Genomic DNA, 24,352 nt, shown 5'->3' on the forward strand with positions numbered 1-24,352 from the left:
ACTAACGGGATCGGGTGGTCAGGTTCGCTGACTTGGTTGATGCATGTCATCAATCCCAATTGTGTGGATTGATGCTCGTGATATCAATCACTGGATTGTCTAGTCCAGACTCGATTATTTACAGACCGACGTCATATAGCTAGAATATTGCTGAGTGCGGCATTAAACAACAAACCAACCAGTCAACCAAACCATTACTCAATCATGCCATGTGTGGTTGTGAAAACTGATGTGAAGTAACTATCCTGGTGTGCCCAGTAACGTTACATTTTGTTGCATGTTTCAAGGTGACCTTTTACCTTTGTGTAGCTGTGATGTTGAAACTGTCTGGTTGGTCTTCCAGCTAGGCAGCTTATTACTCGTTTTCGTGTTATTCATACTCATGCAGTAATTGTATATTCTAGTCCCATCTATGTTGTGCTTTTTAATGATTCTAATAACTGAGAATAAATCAGTTGTACTGTAGAGCCTTGTGTTTATTTATAGCAACAGTTCTGATTTTCTAATTATTTTTTTATTATTGTATGGGGGGAGGGGGGGGGGTATTACTGTCTTAATTAAGTCCATGTCTGGAATTAATGTTTCTTGACTGGAATGATTTGGAATAATTGGTAGTACATTAGGACTTAAAGTTTTGAGGAACTGGCGGTGACGACGGGGTTGCTGCTGTTTCTCCTCTAGTTTATAGAGCAGCATGGGTGGCCCAGTCGTCTAAGGTGCCACAAATTGCTGTGCAGAGTTGAGTCCATGAGGCACGCCAGAAACCTATGACTGTGTGTTTGAATCCGGATTCGCCCCAGTTATGTTTCTAGGTTTGTCAGCTACATACCCGCACTTGTCTAAGACCTGTATCACTTTGCGCTTTCCTCCCACTTAAAGCTGACACACCACAATATAACTGTTCAAAGCAGGGTCAAACCCAACTCACTCACTCACTCTAGTGTATACAGCATTTGATATATAGAACATGTATGAATAAGATACCTGCCACATTATCCAAGTACAATATTATTTGGGATCGAAGACTGAACCCAGTCCTGAAAACACTCCGGGCCGGAAAAAAACAATTATTTTACCTTGCACATTTAAAATGATCAGTTTCTCCCAGCAGACACAAGTGGCTGACGCACACATAATATCTTTGCACAAAATATGCCATAAGTTTCGGAAGGATCCAAGTAGGAATTTCAGACAGCAGATATTCTTGACTTTGATTTAATTCATGTTTGTTTATTTGTTCTATAACGATGCACTAAGCAATATTCCAGTTATGTAAATAATTGAGACTGGACCAGGCAATCCAGTGATTGACATCATGAGCATCGATCCACACATTACGTTGACATGTAAGGAAACTGAAGAAAACAATTGCATACATGACTTTGGAGAGTGTAGGGGTACCTTTAATATGAATCTCCATTGATAACTGACATGAGAGATATATCAGTGAAAAGAAAGATGGATTCTTTTCAAATTTAGGGAACAGTTTCCATACTAAGAGAAAAGGTGCAGTGAAAAGTTTGATTTTGATATGTGGATTCTCCAACAAATTCTTCTCAGCTGATGTTGGTGTTGAGGTCAGGGGTATAAGTGAGCCTTGTACACGCTTTGCCTTGTTTATAAATTATGTGGACAATTATAAAACTCTTAAAACACACAGACACACAAATCTTGAGGATTTGTTCTGTATGGAAAGTCTTTCCCTACTCAAGACCAAAAGTGAGGTATAAATATGTAAAGTCATTGCACTTTTTTTTTCAGACACTGATCAAAATAGCATAGATAAAGGTTCAACTGTTAATCTACTGAATTAAATTAAATGGAATTTTGTATTTCTGTATGACTGCCATCAAATAATTCACCAATGCACTAATAAAAAGTATGGATTTATTAAATTCTCCAAGGGCATCAAGTAAGACAAGGTCCAATGATTTACAAAAAACACAAACTAAAATGACGTTCAAAGTACTCCACAATAATTTCGATATTGGGAAGAACTGAAATTGATCTTTCGTTCAATATTTAAAAGGTATTTTTTAATATCAAATATCATGACTCCAATGTTGTTGATTTTCTTATTTTGAGAAACTAAAAAATGATAAAGGCCAAATTACATATTTTTTTAATTTTTAAAATTTCATTTATTGAAGATATTAAATTGGAAAGGCAACGCGATACATTTTACAGGACTGCTTCCGTTTTTTAACGATTCCATCTTCCAGATTATTAACTTCCGGTCACAGTCTTCCGGTTTCAGAAAAGAAAGACTTGTTGTGTCCAATTTGCATGTTATGACGCGGGAAATACAACAATCAGACGGACAATGATATTTAAAACAATAAGTTACGTTCACAAAAGTCTTAAAGATGCTAGATAGCGAATGTGGACGTCACCCGTGCAGAAAATGGCCAGTTTATATCAAATACAGACACCCAGTTTCAAAACCGATACAGTGTTTTGCTTTGTTATAATTTTCATATTCATATGGCCGTCGGTGTATATGCATTGTTGGCACGACTTTGTGCAGGAGGATATTGTCGATTCTACATATCTTGAATATGAAAATGACCAAGATTTATCATTTCACCCGGGGAATTATGATATAGGTCGAAACAAAAGAGCATCCAAGAATCAATACAGATCAATTAGGATAAAACCCTATTTTGAAAAGGGCCTTTTTGGAGATGAAGTCGATGCTTTGAAAGATATCATAGACAGAGCAATACAAAAAACAAGTCAAATTCTATCAGGTAAGTCATTTATTTGGTAACATTACACCAGTTGAAACAGTTCACAAATACTTTCCCACTTTGTTTTGGGTCTACAGGTGTCTTGGCAATAGCATAATTTCAAGGTCATAACTTCATTATAGTGTTTTCTACCAAGTTTATCTTCTTATAAACGTGTCAAATGGTATATTGTTTTACAATCTTGTTTTATCACTTGCGTGTATATTGTTTTGCATTGTTTTTGTTACCTTTTATTATGATAAGAATAAGAAAAAGTAATCATAATTTATTATCTATCATATTGAAACAGAGTGGTCTCTGAAATAGCAAAAAACATTTCTTAGAAAACAGAGTTGACACATTTATACAGCTAGGAAAATAAAAATAAACATTACTTACGTTTGAGAACTCATTTTGGTTGATTATGTTTTACCATGTTTTAGAACATATTCTATGTCTAAGTGAGAACAGTTATCAATAATCTGCCTGATGAACTATTTTTGTACAAAATGCCTAATATGATAATTGGTTTTATAAGATTATTTATATATTTTATGTACAAAAGATCAAATAAAGGCAACATTGCCTGAATCATATGTGAATAGCACATAATTTATTGTTAACAGAACTTTATCATGTAATCTAAATATGATTTAGGTAAATGTTGAGAGTAAGTTTTAGGTATATATAACATATATGTCTCATGAAATTATGTAATTAGACCATGTAAACCAAGTCATGTTTCAATCATGTCAACCATGCTATGCAGATGGCATAAAACAGCCAACAGTAACACACAACATGGTCAAGCACACATAACCTTTGCTCCTTATTCACTGCTATACACTATCTAGCGCTTCATGTTCAGTGTTCAAAGTATCACTGTAAAGGGCTTGAGGTAACGTGAAGATGTAATTTTTTATAAGTCTTTCCTTTACCATATTCACAGTTGTTTCCTGCACAAGCTTCAGATGCTGTGCATGTATGAATAAACATTCATCGATTACATAACATTGCAGTATTTCAATCAAATCTCAAATTCACTCACGCCTTAAACATACAGTTTTGTCTGTGACATGTGTATCAACACAAATGTTTGTTTGAAATGTATTTTCCTATATTAAATATTGAAATAGATACTGAACAAGCTATTTTATTGCTAGAGAGCCTGAAAATATTTGTTGTAAAGAAGGAAACGTGTGGGCAGAATCATTTGTTAACGCATCAATACATCTCCTGTCTCACTTTCCAAACTGATAATTTTGATCGAAAAAAGTTGTCTACACTTGTTTATTTGTTTATGAAAGGTTACATACAGTGTACTCAAGTTATTTAACCCTGAAATTATGGAAATGGAAAACACATAGACTAGTTAAACCTCAATTATAATTTTGATTATGAAATTTATGGATTTTTAATTATCAGTTACAAATTTAGAGGTTAATTCCCTAGTAGTTTCATGATCCATCAATGTATCTGCCAACCCATTGTTAAAATGATCAGTTTTCATGTGCTTTTTCCTGTTTATCAAATGATATGTGTTTGTGGGGGGGCTTTGCTTTGACTCCAGTCAGCAATATTCCAACTATATGACGGCAACCTATAAGTAATTGAGACTTGACCAGACGATCCAGTGACTGATATGATGAGCAACAATCCACACCACAACCAAGTCACAGAGCCTGAGCCCATGAGTTCGCTGGAACCCAACATGGTTCCCGATATAGACACCTCAAACGGCTATCAATGGGGTGCTGGGAACACCTTCTCTCCAAGTCCCCACGGTGCCAGCATGATCATGTTGATTAACGATTTTAACTGTACCGTCTTGTTCACAGTCAAACCCGTGGTGGGACCTCTCCTGCTGTCAAGGACACCATGCACCAAAACATGGCCATCAGGAATCAACAAGGGAAAGTAAGGAATTTTGGGATTCAATTTGACAGAACTGACTTAATTAGCATTATTAGCATGATTAGTGCCTAGGGTATTTTATTCATTTCAGATTCAAAAGTGGGCACTCTTTTGCTTACGTTTTTCAGGCCATCTAAGATAGCAATGTATTATGACATTGTGTACCCTATTAGTAGAGTTAATACCAGAATGTGGATGAAATGTTTTCACTCTTGATTGGTCAGTGATAAGATGTTGGGATGATTATCAGTGTCTTTAACCTGATTCAATTAAGGATTGACTCAATGAACTGGGGAAGATATACGGGTTCAATCCTTATAGTAATTAAATTCCACAACAGAAACAATGATATTGTAATGACAGACAATCCTATGAATCAACACAGGTACATATGTGATCATGATGATAGGTCAGTAAACATTGCCATGGGAATACATTGTTACATGACTGCTTAATTCAATAACCTTGTTACTAACATAGAATTAAGCAGTCATGCCTCAAAATGTATTCCATAAAATGTTAAACATAAAGTGGCGCACCTCTAAACTCAGTAGCCAATCAACACAGAGAAGGGTCTAACAATTTTCATAGTGCCTGTCAATCAAGACAAGAGGCGAGAAACCACGCATAATGGACACAAGTGACTAAGTGCTTCTATGTTGCAAAAGATGATTGTTCCTTTTGGTAATGTTTATCAACTTGCTTTGGAGGACAGGCATTGTACATTGCTGCGTCGCTTGGGCACGATGGAAATATATGATCGTTGGTTTGAATGCTTGTTTGCCCCGATTATGTATCTTTCTTTGTTTGCGCCATTCCTTTGCTAATGATTGGTTTGGTTTGTTTGTTATTTAACTCCGCACTCAACAATATTCCAGCTATATGATGGCGGTCTGTAAATAATCGGGTCTGGACCAGACAACTAACAGTTTTTGTCCACTAGTCCTTATTATGATAGCATACAGCAAAACCCTTAAAATGGGCCAATTTCTACTAGTCCTTAGGATACCTTTACCATTGGGCAGTTTGGTAAGGACTACAGGACTAGTGCCAATTTTTAATTCTGAACTCCAGTGATTAATAACATGAGCATCGATCCACGAAAATTGTGATGATGACATGCATCAACCAAGTCAGAAAGCCTGACCACCCGATCCCATTAGCCGCCTCATACGACAAGCATAGTCACCTTTTACGGCAAGCATGGGTTGCTGAAGACCCTTTTGCTCAAGGGTTTTACTAAGTGGCAAACATCTAAGACCTGCATCCTTCAGGCTTTCCTCCCACATTAAGCTGACAAGCCATGATATAACTGGAATACTGTTTAAAGTGGCTTTAAAACGCCATGCACTCATTCACTTTTAAGGAGTTGTCACAATGTGCATGATACCAAAACAACACTAAAAGTTCAAGAATTCTTCATGAGTATATCATGGGGCTGCATGCAAATTCTCTCTACTTTCATTGAGATTGGGTGAAAGTACTCAGCCTCGGTAGAGGTGGCTTTTTTGTTTGGGAAATGAATGCAAAAGAAATTGACACTTTCGGCCAATCAGATTGCAGGAACTTCAATGAATACCCAATATTGCTTTTGACCACCTGACGCTTAAATATTATGATTCATATGCATGTTACAGGTTTTGGTATCTTGGTGACATGATACAATTAAGGTTTAACTTATTTTAAGTATATTATTTACAGGCAGCAGACATGAAAATATTGCTTAAAATGCTCAGTAAATGTATTTTACTTATGTTCAAGTCATTATATCCATAACCATTCATACTTTACTCTTGTAGGTGTTCCCAACTCGATGGCATAAAACAAGACTATTGCATGGATTATTTCAAGGTATTACCATGGTCACAATTAGCATTATAAGAACTAGAAGAATAGTTTCTGTTTGTTGGTTGGTTAATTTTGTCTCTGTTTACGGTTCTTCTTGGTCAACATGCCACAAGCCTTGACAGGGCTATTGTCAAAATAAGAAACAACCTTTTACCCCCAAATCAAACACATCCTTTAAAAATATCTTTTAAATTTTACTAACTCTAGTCTCAGCTCTTGGATAAAACAAGAAATAAGATTTCTGTCACCTTGAACATGTTGAAAAGATGTATCTTTTAACTATGCTTTTGCTAATGTGTTATGTATGTGATATAAATCATCATGATCAGTGAGTGTATTTTCTAAAAGATTTATTTAAGCAAATGTTTATGACAAAAATAACATGGCAGAAAATAGTCACTATTACTGTCAACCATCTTCAGGTAACTTATTAATCGAGTATTAAAGGGTTTGTCAAATTTGAAATTAATTCACAATGTGATGATCATGGTGATAAAGTTATGAGGCAACAATTGCAGATACCAAAATCCCATTTGAGGGGTTACTCCATCTACAGTGGAAAGAGCCAGTCTGTACCATCCCACCACGAACCTGATGGTGCCGGTATAGAGAAGGCGGACTATGTTCTGTATGTCACTGCACAGATCACCAGTGTCTGTACTGGCTCTGTGAGTATTTATTAACTGTTAATAATTTGTTTGATGTAGAGTGAGTGAGTGAAACCCTGTTAATCTGAACTATGTTACGCCCCCATTACACCATCAATTTATGTAAAGCTTGGTCAGAGAAAACATTGACCAAATTTTTTGGTCAATGATGTGCTGTTTACACTCCTTAAAGTTTTTGCAGGAATTATCTTGCCAAGATAACATGGCAGGAAGAATGTTTTGTTGTTGTTATGTGTATTTTGTGCATTGTGCTCTATTGTAAAAATGAGGAGGCAGCATCCATGTATCAAAGGAATATATGGTGGCAGGATTGGCTGCAGAGGAGGCGTCAGCTTAATGCCTACAATACTCTTCTCCAAGTGTTGGAGGAGCGGTCAGGTAGCCTAGTGGTTAAAGCGTTCTCTCGTCACGCCGAAGACCGACATGGGTGCAATGTGTGAAGCCCATTTCTGGTGTTCACCGTCGTGATATTGCTGGAATATTGCTAAAAGCGGCGTAAAACCATACTCACGCACTCACTCCAAGTGTTGAACTGAGAGTATTCCAGTGTCTATGTCAACTAGGAATGAACACAGGAGCGTTCAGGTTTCTTCTTGAAAAAGTGAGGCCCTACATTCAAGGGCAGGACACAAGACTGAGGGTCTCTTGCATTCTGATTGGCTAAATTACATCAACGTCAATCAAAATTGGATGAGACATAGGATCAGTTTCTGTGACAAACTTTGACAAAATTTTGACAGTATGTTCCACCATAAGATGCAACTAAATCAGATCAGATGGTGAGGCCTAATGGCTTGGGGATGTTGCTCATAATATCAACCACTGGTTTGTCTGACCAAGAGTCGAACATATACAGCTGGAATAATGCTGATGGTAGCATAAAACAACATTCACCCTCTGCCGTTGTTGCCTTCCAAGCTGGTGTTCCCTGGGTGATATTGCTGGAATATTGCTAAAAGCGGCATAAAACCCAACTCTCTCACTCCCTTTTCCAGCAGTTCTACAATAGCTGGAAAGCTGAAGGAAAAAGAATTGTATAGTATAGTTTGAAGTTGTATTTTATGATTACCTTGTATTCATTGTTTTATGATAGTATAGCATATTACATCCACTAATATTTCAACAGGGAGACACAGTGTTAGCCTATGCGTCCTACTGCCGAGTGGACCAGACGGACCGTCCTGTGGCTGGACATGTCAACTTCTGCCCATCAACATTAAGAAGATTTGGCTTCAACAAAGAAAAGATATATTGGGTACAGTAATAGAAGAGTAGATGAAGTTCTTTTATAGATAATTCACAGCATCATCCAGTCCCTGTTTATCAAACATGCGTCCTTCTCCAGAGACTGATTTGGTTCGTCCTTGCTGTGCTCACACAGGATGTAAATCTTGCAACATATTCAGGGTTCATACACACTAAAGCATAAAAACATACTCAAATGCAGTAAATATTTAACACACAGATCTCCTGAAGACCATAACAGACAGACCTTTTTATATTCTTTCTTAGAAATGGATTTATATTTGTGTGTAGCTGCTTCAAGAAATATAGAATTTTTTAACTTCAGTTTAACTCTGCTTAATGGAAAATATTGTACATGTACTTAAGTTAACTATTTCGTAAATAAAGTGCTTGAAAACAAACTACTGGAGCTGAATTTTAAACAGTCAAGAATCAGTGTGGATGAGAAGGGCTCCATTTCAGCACAGTGACTATACAAAGAGGGAGTGGAGATTACCCCTTATCTACAAAATTTAGTGGAACTGCTGATTAGTGTGTGCCTTGTTGGCAGGTGGTCTCCCTCTAGTGTCATCATGAGGGGCTTAATGCTTTGAAGAAAAACAAGTATCTGATCTTAGAAGTATGCTTAACATGCTTAAAGAGGAATATGTTGATTTACAATTATTAATGAATTGATTTGATATGATTTGGTGACAATAGCAAAAGCTTACACGTCAGTTGTCATCGTTTACAGACTGTTATTAATCCAAAATTACATGTTTCAGAGTGCTCTGCATGAAATATTCCATGCCCTGGGGTTTTCAAAGAAGCTCTTCAATAAATACAGAAAATGCAATGAAAATGGTCAGTATAAAGAAAGCCTTCTACATTAATTCAGAGGATTTGAATTTTTAGCTCACCTGACAGAGTCATAATGTAGTGTCCATCTGTTGTTAACTGTTGTACTTTCAACATCTCCACTGAAACCTACAAGACCTATGAAACTGAATGATCCCAGCTGTAGTGTCTCTAAACCTTGCTCACACAATACCGATCTGATTTTACACATGGCCGCCATGGCAGCCATATTGAACATGTCATTTTTTGCCAATACTCCGCCATTACTGCATGTATCATTATTGTTTTGGTATGCAGCAAGTGTGTGGTTTTCAATTATAACATATACTATCATTGTTTTTCAAGCATTGTTTTTCAAGCATTGCTGCATTTTCAACATCTCCTAAGAAACTTCAAGGCTGAAACTGTTTCAGTGATCTTAGCTATGGCGTCTTAAACACCTGCTCACTGATTTTTGATACAACGTTTAACATCCATTTAGAAACACATTAACGGCTATTAATCAGTCATCTTTTCAAAATGTACTAAAATATGGCAGGGTGTAGTTAGTAGTGGGGCCTTAGGTATGTGTTCCATTTTTGTGATATTATGAATGTTGACCTTGATTCAACTGTTACAGCATAATACTAGACAGTGTCACCAAACTGAAAATGCTGTCATCGGGTCATAGGCAATAAAATCAAAGTGCAAAATTTGAAAACCAAATTTTTTGCCCCACTGCACACCAGTCTGCCACCTTCATCAAATGTTATGCATTCATTGGGTGCAATGCCAAAAGGTTTGCAGCAGGTTTGCACATATATGGTTGCCATGGAAACCAAACATGACTTTGAAATGAAGGGGGGTTGACCAACATTGGGAGGAGCTGTAAGTAGGATGGTCCAGGCCAAGTTTCACCATCCATCACCTTAGGTGTAAACAGCAAAACAAAGCTCAAGAAGGTCCTCACTGTCCACAGATGACAGGCCTGCATTCAGGCTAATTAGACTTGTGTGTCAGCTACCCTTTGACTGCTAAAGTCAAAACGGCCATTTCTTCGACAATCAAGGCAAGGTTTACTGCACTTCAAAGAGGGCCCTCTGTAACTCACTATAGATGTTGCTTCATAAAATTATTTCAGCCTAAAGTCAGGTGAGCTACAGAGCCATGTGTCTCTAGTTTGTTAGCTATGTTTCAATAATACCGTATTCGATGTAATAAGCGCCCAGGGCGCTCTCAAAATTAGAAAAAGGGGGCTCTTATTAGAATATTATTTTGTAAAAAAAACAGTTGAAAGATAAGTTCTGTGGTTTATGCTGACGGTCTGAACTGTTAATATACGACAGATATATTTTCCAGAATTTAATTGCCCATAATTAAGGGTGCATATAACACACGAGTGCGTATTATACACAAATAAATAAGTCTTGTGTACATTGATCAATCAGAAGGGATGCTGATTGGGATTGTTCACTTGCGTGGGCGCTTATTAGAGCGGGGTGCTTATTACGTTGAATACAGCAATAAAGATAGTCAAATTTATCTTATGTTGATTCTTTTCTAGAAATGACCACCACAAAGGAAAAACTAATTTTGTAGCATGAATTTCAAAGGCTGAGCATGGATTATTTAATAAGTCAGTCATTAATCTGGTTGCTAGCCCATACATGATTACTTACAGGATCTCCATGAAAATCGGTGTTAGAATTGGTCTCAGCAACCCATGCTTGTCGTAAGAAGCGACTAACAGGATCGGGTGGTCAGACTCGCTGACTTATTTGATGCATGTCATCGATCCCAATTGCGTTGCTCGATGCTCATGATGTCAATCACTGGCTTGTCTGGTCCAGACTCGATTATTTACAGACCGCCGTCATATAGCTGGGATATTGCTGAGTGTGGTGTTAAACAGCATTCACAAAGTGACAGGATGTTGTAATATAGCTGGAATGTTGCTGATGGCAGTTGACTTGGAACATTTACGGTTCTCACTGACTGCTGGTTGTTGTAGGCCTGAACTGTACCGTCCATCCCTCGCCAGTTCTCCGTCTTGAAGATAACGTTATGCGGCTGGTGACACCACAAGTTAAAAGAATAGCTCAAGAACATTTCCATTGTCTGGATAAGACAGATTATGGAGGGCCGATGGATATCAGAGTAAGGACTTCTTATCATGCTTATCAGTATGAGTGGTCATTATGTTGAGAATATAAACATGATTATTATCAGTCTCTGTTCAGGTGAGGAGTTTGCATCTGTCCATGTTTGTCAAAACTTGATGGAATCTGTTTTAAAGTTACTGGGGCGGTCGGGTAGACTAGTGGTTAAAGCGTTCGCTCGTCACACAGAAGACCCGGGTTCGATTCCCCACATGGGTACAATGTGTTAAGCCCATTTCTGGTGTCCTCCACCGTGGTATTGTTGGAATATTGCAAAAAGCTGCACAAAACAATACTCACTCATTTAAAGTTACTGTTCAGTGTTTATAATGTTGAAAGTGTATTTTATTAAAATGCTTCACAATGTACCGTTCTGAATTTGTAAATCACAAGGTATTACTATCCTGCTATGACAGTGTGCAATTTACTTTGATTAAAATACCTGAGTGAAAACAGCTGACCTCTTGCTTCAAATCATCATGTGCCAGGCTGGTTTTGCCAAGCTAATGGCATCCTTTCTAACTTTATCTTAACGTAGGGACATGGGTCCTCCCAGCTTCCACAGACCCAACCAGCTGCTTCCACTCATGTTTTTGACTGATTTCCCTGTACAATTAAAGCAAGAGAAGTTTTAATGCAGCTAAAGCCAATGTGTGACCAACCAGGCAACCAGTTTACATTCTGTGGTAGGGATATCAAAGATAACAAGCACATTGCACACTGTCATAACTGGCTAACTATATAACAAACAGAATTCTCCGATTCACATAAAATGCCTTCTTCTATGGCCTATGCTGATATTTCGAGGTCTCTATACTTAATTACTTGATACTTAGTTAATTGTCTAGCCAATCAGAATTTGAGGGTATGACTTCAGCTGTGTACTCCTTGTTTTCTCCAGAACACGTCCCACTGGGACTCTCGTACAATGCAGGGATCAATAATGGCTGCCAAGCAAGGCATGGTAAGAGAGATGGAAGGCAACCCCGCTATTGTCACAACTACTGGTATTAACATTAAACATAGACTTGACCTACAGTTGTGAAGTTGCATATCACCATTATCAGGACATAAGTACTTATATTTTTTTAAACATATTGTTACTTGTATTTTAATATTTTACATGCATTTGTCCTTAATTTCTCCAGACAGCTAATCATTCTGGAGGTTGATTCTGATTTACTGACCTCTGATCTGATATTTTTACATGCAGTGAGACCCGTGAAGATTCAGGGGTAGAGTAGGTCTTCAGCAACCCATACTTGCCGTAAAAGGCGACTATGCTTGTCGTTAAAGGCGAGTTACAGGCTCGCTGACTTGGTTGATGCATGTCATCGATCCCAATTGCGTGGATCGATGCAATCACTGGATTGTCTGGTCCAGACTCGATTATTTACAGAACGCCATCATATAGCTGGAATATTGCTGAGTGCGGCGTTAAACAACAAATAAACATGCAGTGAATATGAATGAAATCCAGTTAACCTCACACAAAAATGGACAAGCTTTTGAGGAGCACCATAATCTATAAGCATGTTCAGTGCACTAGAAAGCCTGAATGTTATATTTATATATGGACTTTTACTTATTTGTCATTCATTTGTTGGGGCAGTGGGGTAGCCGAGTGGTTAAAGCGTTCGTTCATCATGCCAAAGGCCCAGGTTCAATTCCCTACGTGGTTACAAAGTGTGAAGCCCACTTCTAAGGTCCCCCACCATGATATTGCTGGAATATTGCTAAAAGCGGCATAAAACCATTCTAACTCACTCACTCATTTGTCTGTTTCAGCCTCACCTGACTTTCATTGACTCGATCACCCTTGCCCTGTTCGAGGACTCGGGGTGGTATAAGGTGGACTACAGTCAGGCTGATGTGTATCTGTGGGGGCGAGGTGGGACTAAGTGTCGTAAAGTGCATGAGTTAGCTAGCCCTACTGTAACAAGTGGTCAGCATGTGCTGCATGTTGCGTGTTGACCTCATCAATGTTGTGGCTTCCTGCAAGGTAAGTTACAGCTTTTGTATTTCTTACACACTCAACAGGAAACTTTCTTTTATTGTTTTGTCCACCGTCCCATATCTTCTAACACCTACTGGAGCATGACTGGTCTTAAAGAGCCACACGTTGTATGGAGTTGTCTCCTCTTACTATGCCAGGATCCTGGGTTTGAATACTGAATTCACTATGATTATGATCCTTGATCTGTCAGCAGCATGTGCTAAAACACATGGATTTCACACAATCAGTAAATGTCTACAGTCCTAATTTTAGCTTTCATGCCATGATGTGAACAAAATAATCATTAATATGCTTTAGATAACCTTGTTTGTTTCAATATATCGGACAAAGCTTCACCCAACTTTGCATATGATGCAGTTTGATGTAAAGTAACAAACATTACTTGCTTCTTGTCTTGTCACCATTCTTTACCTATGTTTTTCATGGCTTTTTGGAAATAAATCTTAATTTCACTTTGCACATCATGAAGTATTATTGGTTTGCTGATAATAGTGACATTGCTTTGCTTCTTTGCTGGATTATGTCTTGCAGTGCAAGATCATAAAAATCAAGTTCAGCATACATATTATTTGCATGAATGTTGTGTATCGCCTTGTCAAGCAAATATCTTGAAACATGCTCCCAAGACATTCTTCTCTGTTCAGTATTAATGACTTGTCAGCCTGCCTGCCTGCCTGTATCCTGACAATTTTTGCACAACTTTCCTAGATCTGTTGGCCTGTTGTTGCTATAATGTTTTCATGAATTCTGTAAATTGTTGTATAGTTTTCCTCTTGCCTTCAAGAATGCATCAGCATCTGCTGAAGCTTCATCAAAGTTTTTTAGCTCACCTGACTCATCATGTTAATGTCATGACATGATTGTCGTCCTTTGTTAAGTTTAAGTTTGTCAACACCTCCTCTGAAACTACAAGGCCTATGGAGCTGAAACTGTGTATGAATGATCCCAGCTATGGGATGTCACTGCTCATAGAATTCCGATCCGGCTGTAGACATGTATATATGTTTTCTCTGACATGAACTTACACATATGACCCCGTCTATAAAGGGAAGTAACTCTTTTCCTATTCTTTGCCTTATTCTGTCCGGCATCCAGACTTGAGCATAATCATTGGCACACATGACTATTTAACTGAATAGGAATTTATCTTTAATCAGTGTAATTTTGAAAGGCAGATGGTTTGAAGTTCTGTCAAAGGCAGTCATTGAAATTAATCTTTCCCGATAATATGTCCGGTACAACTGTATTTTTATCAGGCCTCAAGAAGATGTTTCCATCTTCACGTCAAGTACTTGAGATTTATACATTCAGTGGCTATATTTCTTTTATCAGACGATCAGGCTGGTAAATTTAATTTGTTAATCGGACATTTACAGTCTTTACCAGGTTCAGCCAAACGTTACAAAGTACAGGCGAGGTTACTACTCTAAACCATACTTTGATGGCTCTTTACTGCAAAACTTGTGAAACTTGGATGATAAAATATGAACAGAATTCAACATTACAACATGAAGTACCAGGATGTGGTGTTCTGTTTCAGGGGCTGGGTGTAGCTTTGGACTCCCTTCCCATTGTAAATATGAAGTGGAATATTTCTGTCAGCAACGGTGAGTGAAGTGAGACATCATGCATATAGCAGTCTTCAACTGAAGCCACAAGTCAAAATCCTGAGTCCATATGCACACACTAAAGCCATCATGCGTTTCCTGTGTCATGATCAAAGTGTAGCTGCATGATTAGTTTATACAATTGTATATGTTTTGTGTTTTGGAAATGATTAATGATCCTATTGCTTTGTTTATTATAGCAACATGCCAGATTTTCATTGCATTCAGAAAGATATCTTTGGAAGACCTGAATCTGCTGATAATCACATAAGTCTTATAAGCATGTGTGTATCATGCTGTCTCATGCTTCTCCACAGGGCCCCTGGGTGTCACTTCCTGCACTGGGACAAAGCAAAATGTAGCACCAACCCACATCTCACCCCCTGCCGAGTGTTCGAGTCCGAGCCAGGGGTGAGTAGACTGCTACCTATAGAGTTACTATCTTCAGGTTAAAGCGCAGTTTGGTAGCCTAATAGTTAAAGCATTTGCTTACCATGCCAAAGACCTGAGTTTGATTCCCCACATGGATACAGTCATCATTCAGGTTAAAGGGCAGTTTGGTAGCCTAATAGTTAAAGCATTTGCTTACCATGCCAAAGACCTGAGTTTGATTCCCCACATGGATACAGTCATCATTCAGGTTAAAGGGCAGTTTGGTAGCCTAATAGTTGAAGCATTTGCTCATCATGCCAAAGACCTGAGTTTGATTCCCCACATGGATACAGTCGTCTTCCTGGGGCAAGGGTGTTAACTAACTATAAAGGTTCAGTAACCACCCTTACCACTAGGCTGGAATTTCCAGGCTCGACTGTAGATGCCATGTTGCTAAGAAATGACAGGGTGGTATATGTCTACAACATTTAGTTGGGCCATTGTTATTTTATTCACCATACAGAACTGCCTGTTTATGTTTGTATTGGAGATCTCAATTGTATGGAGATTTAGCCAATGTTCAATGAGGATTACAAACGAACTATACACATGTATTGTTTTGAGCCATTGGAGTATGTTTGTCAACAGGATGAGTGTTGGAAGGTGCCCTCAACAGATCCGTCCAACATCACGCTGGAGGTGTTCTCTAAGGACAGCCGATGTTTTCTCTCAAATATCTCAAAGGTCAGTTTTCACTTACAATAGCACAGGACCATCATCTGCTTCAAATGTACTCCAGTGTGGAGGTGAAAATGTATGATATTTGTTGTCTTGTTTAGTCTGAGGGAGCCCCACCAGTCCTCACACCCAGATGTTTCCACGCCCACTGTTACGACAGGAATCTCATGGTCAGGGTCGATAACTCCAGCTGGATGCGTTGTCCACCGGGGACACTGCTGGAGGTAGGTGTTTCATATTTTACGGTTGTAGAATTTATGTGATACTTGTTTTTATGGACCCGTAAAAAGCATGGTTGATATTTGTTGTTGTTTTTCGGGTCCATACAAACAGGTATTATCATATAAAGTCTATAAATATTTTTTACATAATAAAGAGAGAAAAGTTCACATAAATGGAGATTGATTTGCGTTGATTTGGAGAGATACCACTTTCAGGTACTTCCCATTCTGTTCTTAGTAAACTCAAGTCAGTACTGAGATTATCAATATTGGTTTCTGTTGAATGACATCTGACTACTTCTCGGCCAATACATATGGCGGAAATCTATGAATTATATAATATTCAGGTACGTGGAAGAGTACCAAGCAATATCATTAGGAAGAGTCAATCCTGAGTCGTTTGTCCTGATTTATTGAAGCCAAACTACTTACAGACTGCCTTAATCATAGTCCTGCACCACGACTTGCTGAATATCTGCCTTTAATCAAAATCAGTCACACATTATATTTGTTTTATTGAATAGAGTTTATTGTGAATTGAAAGATTTCATTGACTATAAATTATCCAATGGGCCACTTAGAGTGTCTCCTATTTCAAGACGTTAATGTTACTGTTGACAGATTCCTGGTTATGTGGGCTCAGTGAAATGCCCAAGTCATGCAGCACGGATCTGTTCCAGTGTACCTCGACCTCTCACCAGCACACAAGCAACGACCACAACACAGATTGCTCACACAGTGCCCTACATCACTCACAGGTAAAGTGACACATCACTCTGTGCCCCCACACTCACAGGTAAAGTGTCACATCACTCTGTGCCCCCACACTCACAGGTAAAGTGTCAGATCACTCTGTGCCCCCACACTCACAGGTAAAGTGTCACATCAATCTGTGCCCCCACACTCACAGGTAAAGTGTCACATCACTCTGTGCCCCCCACACTCACAGGTAAAGTGTCACATCACTCTGTGCCCCCACACTCACAGGTAAAGTGTCACATCAATCCGTGCCCCCACACTCACAGGTAAAGTGTCACATCAATCTGTGCCCCCACACTCACAGGTAAAGTGTCACATCACTCTGTGCCCTCCACACTCACAGGTAAAGTGTCACATCACTCTGTGCCCCCACACTCACAGGTAAAGTGTCACATCAATCCGTGCCCCCACACTCACAGGTAAAGTGTCACATCACTCTGTATCCCCACACTCACAGGTAAAGTGTCACATCACACTGTGCACCCACACTCACAGGTAAAGTGTCACATCACTCTGTGCCCCAACACTCACAGGTAAAGTGTCACATCACTCTGTGCCCCCACACTCACAGGTAAAGTGTCACATCACTCTGTGCCCCCACACTCACAGGTAAAGTGTCACATCACTCTGTGCCCCCACACTCACAGGTAAAGTGTCACATCACTCTGTGCCCCCACACTCACAGGTAAAGTGTCACATCACTCTGTGCCCCCACACTCACAGGTAAAGTGTCACATCACTCTGTGCCCCCACACTCACAGGTAAAGTGTCACATCACTCTGTGCCCCCACACTCACAGGTAAAGTGTGACATCACTCTGTGCCCCCCACACTCACAGGTAAAGTGTGACATCACTCTGTGCCCCCCACACTCACAGGTAAAGTGTCACATCACTCTGTGCCCCCACACTCACAGGTAAAGTGTCACATCACTCTGTGCCCCCACACTCACAGGTAAAGTGTAACATCACTCTGTGCCCCCTCACTCACAGGTAAAGTGTCACATCACTCTGTGCCCCCACAATCACAGGTAAAGTGTGACATCACTCTCTGCCCCCACACTCACAGGTAAAGTGTCACATCACTCTGTGCCCCCACACTCACAGGTAAAGTGTCACATCACTCTGTGCCCCCACACTCACAGGTAAAGTGTCACATCACTCTGTGCCCCCACACTCACAGGTAAAGTGTCACATCACTCTGTGCCCCCACACTCACAGGTAAAGTGTCACATCAATCTGTGCCCCCACACTCACAGGTAAAGTGTCACATCACTCTGTGCCCCCCACACTCACAGGTAAAGTGTCACATCACTCTGTGCCCCCACACTCACAGGTAAAGTGTCACATCAATCCGTGCCCCCACACTCACAGGTAAAGTGTCACATCACTCTGTATCCCCACACTCACAGGTAAAGTGTCACATCACACTGTGCACCCACACTCACAGGTAAAGTGTCACATCACTCTGTGCCCCCACACTCACAGGTAAAGTGTCACATCACTCTGTGCCCCCACACTCACAGGTAAAGTGTCACATCAATCTGTGCCCCCACACTCACAGGTAAAGTGTAACATCACTCTGTGCCCCCTCACTCACAGGTAAAGTGTCACATCACTCTGTGCCCCCACAATCACAGGTAAAGTGTGACATCACTCTCTGCCCCCACACTCACAGGTAAAGTGTCACATCACTCTGTGCCCCCACACTCACAGGTAAAGTGTCACATCACTCTGTGCCCCCACACTCACAGGTAAAGTGTCACATCACTCTGTGCCCCCACACTCACAGGTAAAGTGTCACATCACTCTGTGCCCCCACACTCACAGGTAAAGTGTCACATCAATCTGTGCCCCCACACTCACAGGTAAAGTGTCACATCACTCTGTGCCCCCCACACTCACAGGTAAAGTGTCACATCACTCTGTGCCCCCACACTCACAGGTAAAGTGTCACATCAATCCGTGCCCCCACACTCACAGGTAAAGTGTCACATCACTCTGTATCCCCACACTCACAGGTAAAGTGTCACATCACACTGTGCACCCACACTCACAGGTAAAGTGTCACATCACTCTGTGCCCCAACACTCACAGGTAAAGTGTCACATCACTCTGTGCCCCCACACTCACAGGTAAAGTGTCACATCACTCTGTGCCCCCACACTCACAGGTAAAGTGTCACATCACTCTGTGCCCCCACACTCACAGGTAAAGTGTCACATCACTCTGTGCCCCCACACTCACAGGTAAAGTGTCACATCACTCTGTGCCCCCACACTCACAGGTAAAGTGTCACATCACTCTGTGCCCCCACACTCACAGGTAAAGTGTGACATCACTCTGTGCCCCCCACACTCACAGGTAAAGTGTGACATCACTCTGTGCCCCCCACACTCACAGGTAAAGTGTCACATCAATCTGTGCCCCCACACTCACAGGTAAAGTGTCACATCACTCTGTGCCCCCACACTCACAGGTAAAGTGTCACATCAATCTGTGCCCCCACACTCACAGGTAAAGTGTAACATCACTCTGTGCCCCCTCACTCACAGGTAAAGTGTCACATCACTCTGTGCCCCCACAATCACAGGTAAAGTGTGACATCACTCTCTGCCCCCACACTCACAGGTAAAGTGTCACATCACTCTGTGCCCCCACACTCACAGGTAAAGTGTCACATCACTCTGTGCCCCCACATTCACAGGTAAAGTGTCACATCACTCTGTGCCCCCACACTCACAGGTAAAGTGTCACATCACTCTGTGCCCCCACACTCACAGGTAAAGTGTCACATCAATCTGTGCCCCCACACTCACAGGTAAAGTGTCACATCACTCTGTGCCCCCCACACTCACAGGTAAAGTGTCACATCACTCTGTGCCCCCACACTCACAGGTAAAGTGTCACATCAATCCGTGCCCCCACACTCACAGGTAAAGTGTCACATCAATCTGTGCCCCCACACTCACAGGTAAAGTGTCACATCACTCTGTGCCCTCCACACTCACAGGTAAAGTGTCACATCACTCTGTGCCCCCACACTCACAGGTAAAGTGTCACATCAATCCGTGCCCCCACACTCACAGGTAAAGTGTCACATCACTCTGTATCCCCACACTCACAGGTAAAGTGTCACATCACACTGTGCACCCACACTCACAGGTAAAGTGTCACATCACTCTGTGCCCCAACACTCACAGGTAAAGTGTCACATCACTCTGTGCCCCCACACTCACAGGTAAAGTGTCACATCACTCTGTGCCCCCACACTCACAGGTAAAGTGTCACATCACTCTGTGCCCCCACACTCACAGGTAAAGTGTCACATCACTCTGTGCCCCCATACTCACAGGTAAAGTGTCACATCACTCTGTGCCCCCACACTCACAGGTAAAGTGTCACATCACTCTGTGCCCCCACACTCACAGGTAAAGTGTCACATCACTCTGTGCCCCCACACTCACAGGTAAAGTGTGACATCACTCTGTGCCCCCCACACTCACAGGTAAAGTGTGACATCACTCTGTGCCCCCCACACTCACAGGTAAAGTGTCACATCACTCTGTGCCCCCACACTCACAGGTAAAGTGTCACATCACTCTGTGCCCCCACACTCACAGGTAAAGTGTCACATCAATCTGTGCCCCCACACTCACAGGTAAAGTGTAACATCACTCTGTGCCCCCTCACTCACAGGTAAAGTGTCACATCACTCTGTGCCCCCACAATCACAGGTAAAGTGTCACATCACTCTCTGCCCCCACACTCACAGGTAAAGTGTCACATCACTCTGTGCCCCCACACTCACAGGTAAAGTGTCACATCACTCTGTGCCCCCACACTCACAGGTAAAGTGTCACATCACTCTGTGCCCCCACACTCACAGGTAAAGTGTAACATCAATCCTTGCCCCCTACACTTACAGATATGCCTGTGCCATTTCACAAAGATCACTCGGAGACAGCTTAAATGGGAGTTAGGTCATTAGATTCTGTAAACTTGGCTGTTTACATCATACCTAGATGGCATAAAGCATGCTTTAAGTCAGAGGTCAGACGTGCCTTGTCACCCTACATGAAAAAGATCACACTCTCCCAGTATGACATCACTGCCTTTCCCACACTAGAAATGATGATTTGAGTACAGACATTGTTGATAAGGTTACATATTGTGTTGGCAGGGCCAGCACCACTGCGGAAAACTCTGGCCAGTCTTCCTCTGGTACACTCTGCTCAAGCGCCACTGTTGCCGCCATCATCCTCGTCTCCCTGCAGCTCCCGCACACACTTCCCACATAGGCTGCTGCCGCCACCACCGCCGCTGCCATCATGGCTGGGCTTCCATCGGCAACTGGCTGACAGTGTCTTAGATACATGTTTTGTATAGATAGTTGAGTTATCCAACTAGAATTGACTGGTTAGTGAATATTTTCCCATCTGTTTCTAACAACAGATTCAAGTTTTAGGTTGTAAATTTCAGCAGAAGGTAACTTGAAGTGTGGATACAGTCATTTGCTATAGGACAATAATATGCTTGTTTGTATTGTCTAATATTTATTTCAAATTGCATTGAATGTCTGTATTTGTAATTGAATAGATACAAAATAATTGTAAGACTTTTTTGTTAATTGAACAAGGTGAACAAAACATAGGGCATTATATTGGCTGACTACGAGGATCCCTTTTAATTGATGTCATGATACATTTTATGTAGTCCATCTCAGCAAATCGCTCTGCTAAATGAACCTATGTTCACACAGAAGCTTGCCAGTTCATGTCAGTTCATGTGGTTCCAGGCTTAAAAAAATAGCATACTGTTTTTTGTTTTGAATTTATATTTAATAGGGAACTTGAGTCACCTTGTGGCTCTTCATGCTGCAGATGATGGGTTCAATACCCCACCAGGGTACAAGTGTAAAGCCTAGTCCTTTTATCTTTTGGTGTGATATGGCTTGAAATTTGAAGAAAGCAGTGTAAACATATTCAATCACTCTTAATTTTGTGGAAGTGAAAATATTCTTCCACAATTCATGGCCTGGAAAACTTGAAACATCTTCAGCTATTGCAGACAATGTTGTGACATTCTATGACTCTACTGTGTGAATGTTTATCATGCTCATGTGATTCAAGTTTATTCAATACATCAAAATTGGGATTTGGTTAAAAACATGTACCAATAGGGTCATAAGGCTAAAACGTGTGACCAAGATTTGTGCCATAAGGCATCTCAAGTCCAGTGACGACTATTGAGACAGCCAACTATTGATCTAGTTGCCAAAACAACAATGTCCATCTTGCACAACTGTGTTGACTTGTCTGTTACTTAGACAGGTGCTGAGAACGAGTTTTGCACCACAAAATATTTCTCTTTTTACAAAGCCTCTGCTGATTCTTATATTTGCCTCTTAAAATTGCTTCAGATATTTCCCACTGTGATTCTTGAGATAACTTTCTCTATCCCTGGGACCAAGGGACCCAATGTTGTTGATTGAGTAAACGTCAATTATCAATTTCTTCTTCAAAACCAATGGTAAAAGCTTGCATGCAATCAAAGCATAAAACTGTTTTTCCTCATGCTGTTATTATTTCAACATGAAATGCTTGATATTAATTGATTGTATACAAAATAATTAGGATTGGCACATAGAGCTACTGGACCAGCCCCTTATATAATACTCAAAAGGTAAAGAACACCCATGACATGACAGATTAACTATAGTCATATGAGAAAATTGGGTGATCTTGAACTTTTTTTGAGTAGTATATGTTATTACAATCCGATCGCCGCTGTGATTCCAGGTTGAAATAGGTCCCCAGTAACCTTGTCATATGTGGTGACTGAATGGATGGGGTGACCAACATAGTTTGATTGTATGCCATCATACCCTGCCCACGTGGGACAAAGCTCATGGTATCTGTCACTAGTGGTTTGGTCCAGACTTCATTAATTACATGCCGCCGTGATACAGCTGGAATATTGTGGCGTAGAACAACAGCCACACGAACACATCTTGCAATCAGCGATAATGAATAACAGTACATAGACCATGTAGATAATAAGTGAAAGTGCACAATGCTTGATCTCTTATTAAAGCACATTTACCAGAACAACTGCCACTACAAAGTACGAATGAGCTAGTTATCAAGACTACATCAGGATCAATGCATGCCGTAAAAGGTGACTATGCTTGTCGTAAAAGGCGACCAACGGGATCGGGTGGTCAGGCTCCCTGACTTTGTTGATGCATGTCATTGTATCCCAATTGCGTGGATCAATGATCATGATATTAATCACTGGATCGTGTGGTCCAGACTTGATGAATTACAGACCGCCGTCATATAGCGGGAATATTGTTGAGTGCTGCGTTAAACAACAAACCAACATCAGGATCAGTGTCCTGTGGTCCCATGGATAGAAACAAAAGTAAACTGTCCTTTTCTTGAAGCTTTCGGACAGTTTATCATGCCACGAAAGATGATCTCTTAATGTTACCGTCTGACCCCTTGTTAATTCTGCTTTGTAATGTCTTTTTCAATTTAATATGCTGCGTAAGACATACAATATGCTTCCCCAGTGATGTCAGTTTCTTCCAAATGTTGTCTTATTTAAGTGTCAAGTTATTTAATTGTGTTATGCATAATTAAACTTCAATGCTTCCTAATGTAGAAGTGCCTTATTTGTAAATATAATTTTTTTGTAGAGACTAGCATTGTCCATCCAAGCACATACTGTAGAAGTGCCTTAAGTGTATATATTAATTTCATAGCCTTAGAGTCTGAGTAGAGTTGGTCCATTTTATTCACTGGAATTGACAGTTTTGATTAACAATCAAGTTTTATGCACTTTCTTTTAGATATTTATACTGTATGGCATAGTATTTTATTAAACGATTTTTTATGTATAATACAGCGTTTTGTTATCTGTGTGACTTCTTGAAACCCAGAATCACGATGAAGTCTGCATGCATCCCTGAATTTATGTCTAATGCCATTTGCAGTGTGTGCTGGTATTGTGTATATTTGCATTACAAATGTAATACAATGTACCAGTATGGGAAGCAAATCCTCCTATTATGGCCTTTTATATGTTACAGTTTCTTGCTAATCACATGAACAACTGTAATACATCTGACTCACCTATAGAAACACACCTTTATCTTAAAACAGGCCCTCATTCCATCACACAATGTCTGTTATGGTGGGGTGTTGGGGGGGATGTTAGGGACCTTATTGCCTGGATCAGAAATGTTCAGCTTCAT

General features: G+C 40.4%; 1 protein-coding gene across 1 annotated transcript; it reads left to right on the plus strand.

The window, feature by feature from the left end:
* Positions 1-2,246: 2,246 nt before the first annotated feature.
* Positions 2,247-23,998, plus strand: LOC139442666 (ciliated left-right organizer metallopeptidase-like). The gene is made up of 15 exons (XM_071223527.1): positions 2,247-2,750; positions 4,568-4,646; positions 6,443-6,494; positions 7,010-7,159; positions 8,286-8,414; positions 9,169-9,247; positions 11,232-11,377; positions 12,281-12,343; positions 13,168-13,270; positions 14,937-15,003; positions 15,321-15,414; positions 16,024-16,119; positions 16,215-16,337; positions 16,956-17,092; positions 21,275-23,998. Exons 1-15 carry the CDS (start codon positions 2,381-2,383, stop codon positions 21,390-21,392), a joined length of 1,806 nt encoding a protein of 601 aa, XP_071079628.1. The 5' UTR covers positions 2,247-2,380; the 3' UTR covers positions 21,393-23,998.
* Positions 23,999-24,352: the final 354 nt, after the last annotated feature.

This window comes from Haliotis cracherodii, unplaced genomic scaffold, assembly GCF_022045235.1.
Source record: "Haliotis cracherodii isolate W230 unplaced genomic scaffold, xgHalCrac1.p SCAF_5, whole genome shotgun sequence".
Lineage (NCBI taxonomy): Eukaryota > Metazoa > Mollusca > Gastropoda > Lepetellida > Haliotidae > Haliotis > Haliotis cracherodii.